At 36.0% G+C, this 8,928-nt stretch overlaps 1 protein-coding gene across 1 annotated transcript; it reads left to right on the top strand.

The window, feature by feature from the left end:
- The first annotated feature begins 6,101 nt into the window (after positions 1–6,101).
- Positions 6,102–8,059, top strand: LOC123537222 (uncharacterized). Its single transcript, XM_045320860.2, has 2 exons — positions 6,102–6,480; positions 7,117–8,059. Exons 1-2 carry the CDS (start codon positions 6,162–6,164, stop codon positions 7,764–7,766), a joined length of 969 nt encoding a protein of 322 aa, XP_045176795.2. The 5' UTR covers positions 6,102–6,161; the 3' UTR covers positions 7,767–8,059.
- Positions 8,060–8,928: the final 869 nt, after the last annotated feature.

Genomic DNA, 8,928 nt, shown 5'->3' on the forward strand with positions numbered 1-8,928 from the left:
GTGAAGAACACCAGTTCATCTTTCTGTTTACCTAAATATCTGTTTTTAGCTTGCTGGAGTACAAAGTGCTCAAGGTGAGCTATTGTGACCGGTCATTGTCCGGTGTACGTTGTGTGTCGTCCATCAACATTGGCCTTGTGAACACACTAGAGGCCATATTTTTGACCCAATCTTTATGAAACTTTGTCAGAATGTTAATCTTGATAATCTCTAGGTCAAGTTCGAAACTGGGTCATGAGGGTCAAAAACTAGGTCAGTAAGTCAGATTAAAGGAAACGTTTGTGAACACACTAGAGGCCACAATTTTGACTAATCTTTATGAAACTTGGTCAGAATGTTTGTCTTGATGACCTTGGTCAAGTTTAAATCTGGGTCAAAAACTAGGTCACCTGGTCAAATCAAAGGAAAAGCTTGTGAACACTTTAGAGGCCACAGTTGTGACCCAATATTTATGAAACTTGGTCAGAATGTTTGTCTTGATGATCTCTAGGTCAAGTTCGAATTTGGGTCATGTGGGATCAAAAACTAGGTCAGTAGGCCAGATCAAAGAAATAGCTTATGAACACTCTAGAGGCCACAGTTGTGACCCAATGTTTATGACACTTTATCAGAATGTTTGTATTGATGATCTTTAGGTCAAGTTCGAAACTGGGTCAATAGGCTAGATCTAAGAAAAAGCTTGTGAACACTAAGAGGCCACAATTATGACTCGATCTTTATCAAATTTGGTCAGAATGATTGTCCTGATGATATCTAGGTCCAGTTTTAATCTAGGTCATTTGGGGTCAAAACTAGGTCACATGGTCAAATAAAAGGAAAACTGTGAACACTCTAAAGGCAACAGTTGCGTCTCAATCTATATGAAACTTGGCCAGAATGTTTTTCTTGATGATCTTTAGGGTAAATTTGAAACTAGGTCATTTGGGGTCAAAAACTAGGTCAGTAGGCCAGATCAACTCTGGTGAGCGATAAAGGGCCATCATGGCCCTCTTGTTGGTTTTCAGATGTAAAGATTTATCTGTCTGCCATTTCCACAGGTCATATGGTAGCTTCTAGCCTGGTCCCTGGCTGCATGGTTATTTTTTTAAAATACTGCAAACGTTTTTGTAAATGAATTTTAAGCCTTTAAAATAGCACACTTTATCTGATGCCTAAACCATACAAGTTCGGAGCAAGGGGCAATAAAAATGTCAATACAAAGACAACCTGCTGGAGTTACTTCCACTGTTAATGAAGACAATTTATACATGAGAAATATGACGGAACAAACATAGGGACTGGAACCAGTCTAGGCAGCTTCTAACCCAGGTGCTCCTTGAACATTATTTCCGGTATCTGGGTTGAGGATCAACCTTCAGTATGTCGGCTTGATGGCTTCCTAACAAAAGAATTTCACATCTTGGTGCGGTTTTGAACCCGCAGTGGAGAGGGACAAGTGATTATGAGTTTACGACCGTAATTATGAGTTTACGATCGTAATCACTGTCATGAAGGCCCGGAATCTTTTAAAGGCTATATTGTGGAAACCTAAAGCTCTGTTGTGTTTTTAGCCCACCATCATCAGATGGTGGGCTATTAAAATCACTCTGCGTCCGTGGTCCGTCATTCCGTCCATCCGTCCGTCCGTCCGTTAACAATTTCTCGTTATCGCATCTCCTCAGAAACTACTGGGGGGATTTTGACCAAACTTTGTCAGAATGATGTATTGGTACCCTAGTTGTGTCCCCCTGAAAATCAGACTGGTTCAACAATTTTTGAGTGAGTTATGGCCCTTTGTTTATTTCTATATTTTACATAGATTTATATAGGGAAAAACTTTGAAAACCTTCTTGTCCAAAACCACAAAGCCTAGGGCTTTGATATTTGGTTTGAAGCATCATCTAGTGGTCCTCTACCAAGTTGATTCAAATTATTTCTCTGGGGTCAAATATAGCCCCGCCCTGGGGGTCACATGGTTTATATAGACTTATATAGGGAAAAACTTTGAAAAACCTCTTGTCCAAAACCACAGGGTCTAGGGCTTTGATATTTTGTATGTGACATCATCTAGTGGTCTTCAACTAAGATTGTTCAAATTATACTGCTAGGGTCAAATATGGCCCCGCCCTGGGGGTCATATGGTTTACATAGACTTATATAGGGAAAAAACTTTGAAAATCTTCTTGTCCAAACCACAAAGCCTAGGGCTTTGATACTTGTAATGTAACATCATCTAGTGGTTCTCTACCAAGTTTGTTCAAATTATCCCCCTAGGGTCAAAAATGGCCCCGCCCCGGGGGTCACATGGTTCCTATAGACTTATATAGGGAAAAGCTTTTAAAATGTTCTTGTCAATAACTACAACATTCAAATTTGGACCACGTGTATATTTTTGAGTGGCAACATGAACCCTGACATGAGTTGACCTTGATTTTAACCTAGTGACCTACTTTCACATTTCTGTAGCTACAGCCTTCAAATTTGGACCACATGTATATTTTTGAGTGGCAAGATGAACCTTGACATGAGTTGACCTTGATTTTTACCTAGTGACCTACTTTCACATTTCTGTAGCTACAGCTTTCAAATTTGGACCACATGCATAGTTTTGTGCCCTGGAAAAAACTTTGACCTTGATTTTGACCTAGTGACCTACTTTCACATTTTTGAAGGTACAGGCGTTAAATTTGGACCATATGCATAGTTCTGTGTTTCCAAATGAAATTTTACATTGATTTTGACCTAGTGACCTACTTTCACATTTCTCAAGCTACAGCCTTCAAATTTGGACCACATGCATAGTTTTGTGTACTGAAAAAAACTTTGACCTTCACATTGACCTAGTGACCTACTGTCACATTTTTGAAGGTACAGGCTTCAAATTTGGACCACATGCATAGTTTTGTATTCTGAAATAAAATTTGACCTTGATTTTGACCTAGTGACCTACTTTTACATTTCTCAAGCTACAGCCTTCAAATTCGGACCACTTGCATAGTTTTGTGTTTCGAAATGAACTTTGACCTTAAGATTGACCTAGTGACCTACTTTCACATTTCTGCAGCTACAGGCTTCAAATTTGGACCACATGCATAGGATTGTGTACCGAAACAAACTTTGACCTTGACATTGACCTAGTGACCTACTTTCACATTTCTCAAGCTACAGCTTTCGAATTTGAACCACATGCACAGTGTTGTGTACGGAAATGAAATTTGACCTTGAGCTAGTCAATAAGTCTTGAAATTTGGAACACTCAAAAATGGCACATTGGTGGGCGCCAAGATCACTCTGTGATCTCTTGTTATACTAAGCCACTTGCACATATAAAAGCACTTTAAAATGTATTACAATTGTTTTAGAAGATCTTGCCTTGGCATATATTTATTTTGTTAATCTTATGTAATTGGTAAGTGGCCAATTGTTGAGGATGCTGTCTCAAAAAGACATGTCCTTTGCATAAGTGGGTTGGAGCCTTAGTAATATTATGGTTCAGTCCAGTGCTGGACACAATGTCCCGATATGGCACATGGGGATTTATTTCACCTTTAAAGCTGTAGAATCACCATGACATGAATTGTGTCTACTTAGAAAAAAGATAAGCCTGGCACAGCAGATAAAAATGTATGTTTTGCATTTTTAGCTCGACTATTCGAAGAATAAGTAGAGCTATCCTACTCACCATGGCGTCGGCGTCGGTGTCGGTGTCGGCGTCACACCTTGGTTAAGTTTTTCGTACCAGTCCACATTTTGACAAAGTCTTTTGAGATAAAGCTTTGAAACTTTCAACTCTTCTTAACCATCATCATGGCCAGTTATAGGCAAGAGCACGTAACTCCATCAAGGATTTTGGCTGAATTATGGCCCCTTTTGACTTAGAAATCATGGTTAAGTTTTTCATACCAGTTCATATTTTGACAAAGTCTTTTAAGATAAAGCTTTGAAACTTTCAACACTTGTTTACTATCATCATGGCCAGTTATAGGCAAGAGCACATAACTCCATCAAGCATTTTGGCTGAATTATGGCCCCTTTTGACTTAGAAATCATGGTTAAGTTTTTCGTACCAGTTCATATTTTGACAAAGTCTTTTGAGATAAAGCTTTGAAACTTTCAACACTTGTTTACCATCATCATGGCCAGTTATAGGCAAGAGTACATAACTCCATCAGGGATTTTGGCTGAATTATGGCCCCTTTCGACTTAGAAATCTTGGTTAATATTTCGTACCAGTTCATATTTTGACAAAGTCTTTTGAGATAAAGTTTTGAAACTTTCAACACCTGTTTACCATCACCATGTCCAGTTATAGGCAAGAGTACATAACTCCATCAAGGATTTTGGCTGAATTATGGCCCCTTTTGACTTAGAAATCTTGGTTAAGTTTTTCGTACCAGTTTATATTTTTTGTAAAGTGTTTGACATATGGCTTTGAAACTTTTATCACTTGTTTAGTATAATAGTCTCTATCTGTAGGAAAGAGAAAATAACTTTGTCATCTATTTTGGCTGAATTATGGCCCTTTTTGGACTTTGAAATTAGTTCTGTTTTCATACAAGTCCATGTTTTGTCAAAACTATTTGACATATGGCTTTTAAACTTTGAACACTTGTTTATCATTATGATTTCCATCTGTAGGCAAGAGTACATAACTATTTTGACTGAATTATGGCCGTTTTTGAACTTTGAAATTGGCTCATATATTGCCATTTAGTGCAAGACTTATCGAAATCATAGTAATACAGGAACATTGTTTGTCTAATCTATTTATTTCTTTTGTCTGAATATCCGTGGAAATATTTTGACCCCATTCTTAAATCAGTTCTTCGAATAGTCGAGCGCGCTGTCATCAGACAGCTCTTGTTTCACTAAGTTATTTACCCTGATACATGACCCGATTGATCCGTCCAGTAGCAGTATAATATTGTGCCACTTGAATTGTACATTACCGAGGCATCGATAGTGGTAGAGAGGCATAAAATGTGACTAATCCCCTGAAATGAACTAGTGACCAAATTGTTATTTGGTGTCATTTGATATATGATATCTTTAATTTAAGGCATGAGCCGCTCAAACACCTACTGTATCTCAATTAGAACTTCAGGAAAAACACATTTACAGCAAGCTTTAACAATAATGACTTTTTAAAAAAATTTAATGACACTGAGTAAATAGATGGCGGTCTTGTCGGATACAAGAAATTCGATAAATATGTCTAACCCACCATGACCCCGACAGTTTCAACAAGTTAGGGCAATATTACAAACACGAATATCACCCTACCACCCACCGCTTAGGCTTAAAGGGCGAGTCAGTTTAAATATGAAAGCCATCCTCAGCCTTTTGTAGCGCTGAAAAAAATTTAAAATCCGACTACTACTGAAAAAGAAATGACCGTTTAAAATTTAAGAAAATGACTGATCATGGAGGCAGTCATTATATAGTGTGTTGATGGCGTCATTTGCACACTGCTGAATTCTAACCATTAATAGAGAATATTACGTGAGTGTTCATATTGAATTTAATAAATGAGTTGAATAAAATAATACAATGCGAGGCTCTTTCGAGCATTTTATCAATTTTATTCAACGAGTTTATTAAATTCAATGTGGAAAACCACAAAGGTAATTATTTTTTTTATCACAAGTTAGCTTTTCTTCCCGAAACACCAACCATTATTCTTGCTGCAACTATTATAATGCACTATTGTTTTATCACGCGACGTCAAACGTGATAAAATAGATTAACTTCCAAAGTTTCTTGAGTGTAAGATGTAAAACATTGTAGATCTAGTTTCTTTCATTTTACGTGGAAAAAGTAGACATAATTTTACAGAAATAAATAAATACAATTATTTAAATCTAATAAAACTGCCATGATGTCTAACTTTGCCATGGAAACAAAATGGTCGTCTATTTTCATCAAAATTGAAATGTCAATAACTTCCTCATTTTACCGCTGATTTTGACAATCTCTTTCTCTTCTTTGAATAATATTAGAAATCCCAGCAGGCGAACTTAAGATACGATAGTAGAGCGCAACCTTCGATATGTACAAACCCGTGAGAAATATCTGGGATTAGTTGAAAGAGAATAAAGCTACATTATCACCGAAGAAAAAACCAAACCGGTGATTTTGTTTACAATCCTCAAGGAACTAGGCTAAATGTAAACAACAAGAAAATGGCAGAATCCGTTCCCAGTCATCTAAAATCACTCAATAATGACACTCCGACATTTGTACAGTTTGTCAATAGTTCAGATCGTATGGTATATCTCTTCTGGTTGGATTATACGGGAAAACTCGTCAGATACGGTTGTATACCACCACATAGGGTTATGGAAATGAACACATATGTCACTCACCCGTGGGTCGCACGTGATACTGCTACATGGTACCCGTTGCTGTTAAATGGAGAACAGATCTTCTTCCCACAGATTGAGAGGGGAGAACAACTGTTCCACGACCAGAATAGAGAAAGGGTCGACATACATATACCAGGTAAGTTAACATTATTACTCAATAATTTACTGTTTTTATATAGATCTACTATATTCTATTTTTAGTGATAAAACTGACATTACCGATTTTTGATATATACACGCTAATCAATGTACAATATGGCTTTGTATATACCAGGTAACAAACAGGTTCATATATTCGCTATACACACACCAGATAATAGCATGTATTACAAGAGTCCACATAATTATTACCAGGTAACGTACAGGATTATACTAAAGTCGATATATAAATACATACATATATTAGGTACTAATGACAGAATTATTTTTGAGTCTATATGCACATACTGGGTAATAACAGGATAATTATATTCTGCATTTACCATGTTTAACAGTATAATAACAACTTAAACATTTTCCGATGTTTCTAATTCTTGGGTTCGGACAAGATTGGATGCTGCGTTGGAGCTTGTGTTTACTGGTGAAAGATGCAGATATTTAACTTTTGTGGTGATTTCCTATTGATATTAACGGCCCGACGATATAGATAGATAGGCTAAACTAAGAGTGTTTACAAACATTTCCCATTTATTTATATGTTGATCGTTTTCATATGTAGTACTATATTTATTGACAGAAAATGGACATAATTTAAGTTTTGTAAATATTTCAGTGTTCCCACTATTTCGTCGATGTCTTGAAGTTGTGTACCTATACTTCCAAAAAGAGACGATCGCATGGACAAATATACCAAAGAATATAAAAGAAGTTCTTTTGAAAATGTCAACGCCAACTGAGTTTAACGATTATAAGCATTTTGATTCAGTGATTTATGGACGTTTACACGGAAATGACGGTGTAAATTATGATAACAATGATGATGATGAAGAGGATGTTGAAGATGATGATGTTGACAGTGACGAGGAAGATGATGAAGAAGAAAATGATGATGATAGTGATGATTTAGAAGAAAATAATGGTAATCATAACCGTATTGAAGAAGATAATAATGAAAATGACATAATGCATATTGATGAAATTGACAATAAAGATGACGATGCTGATGGCAACATAGTTGATAGAGATGGAGAAGGAAATGAGGATAAAGTTGACAGTGCAAATGATAACACTAGTGACAAAGAATTTAACTGTGATGTAAATGAGATATTTCATGATGCCAGAGATGCTGATGTTGATAATGTTGACAGTAATAACTTCGAGGCAAGTAAAAATGTTAGGCCTAACAGTTTGAACAATGACGATAGTGAAGGCGATGGATTCTTCGATGCTGTTGATGACAGTAACAAAAACAAACCGAAATAATCTGTCACTGTAATTAGCAGATTCATTTTACTTTAAAGTAACATGGTATATAGTTAAGTGTCGTTAAGTTCAAGTGCCAGAAGACTAGAATTTGTAGATTTTTTTTTGGAAAAAAGATGGACACCGACACTATTAACATATTGGTCTGTTGCAAGGAAATTTATTCACAAAATAAAGACACATTACTTGTATATTATTAATACTTTGGATTTATATAATTAATGAATCAGCAAAGGATCGTACCGTTTAAAACTTATTTGAGACTTCAGTAGGAAAGAAATAATTGCAATTGACACATTTGTGATTTATTTTAAAGACCCACCACAACCTAGTGACCTTCTTCTTCCTTCCCGTGAACTTCGTGAAAGTCATTCTGATAATACTGGTATAATATAGATATACTACAAGATTTAGGCCTTCCTTGGACAAATATGTTTCCACAGCTTCAGCTGCAAACTAATTTAGTTAATATCTTTTCAGTATCGTTTTAAAAACGTAGATATTAAAATAACTGTCTTACTCTGCAGTGACAGAGTGAAGACTAAGCTCAGCTTAATACATCAAGTACTGTGCATATTGCTATTATGATTTAATAAAATATTTAGATATTAACTATATTGTCATGGCCTAGCATATCTCATTGTCGGTTTGTAACTGGTGTCTTTCATTTTTCGCCATGCAAGTCACCTTGGAAATACAAAACAATGCAGTTATTCTGTGGCGCGTCTTTAAGATTAATGATAAGTTTATGCAAGTTGTTCTGTATTAACGTTTTAATTAAATCGGGAAATAACATGGCGATCACATACAAGTACGATGGAACACGCACGTCTATGTAAATATCACCATGGCAATTCTGTCCTTGTTTTGTCATAAGTCCACAACTGATGAGCCAGATGAGATATTAAAGACAATGGTCAAGATGTTGTCTAAATTCAAATTTCTTTATTTTTCGAAATTGAACGTCCTAAAATGAAAGCACATTGCCGGGGTTTAACACTTAATATGAATCAAAGTTATAACTAAGATTGTAAATATTCAATTTCACTGCTTGTGTTTCCCAAACTTCGTATATGTTCAAAGATTTGTAACATAAAGCATTAGTGCCAGGTGTATGTTTTCATTAATTTGAAGTTGCGAGATAATAAAAACCATAATCAAC

Source organism: Mercenaria mercenaria, chromosome 17 (assembly GCF_021730395.1).
Source record: "Mercenaria mercenaria strain notata chromosome 17, MADL_Memer_1, whole genome shotgun sequence".
Lineage (NCBI taxonomy): Eukaryota > Metazoa > Mollusca > Bivalvia > Venerida > Veneridae > Mercenaria > Mercenaria mercenaria.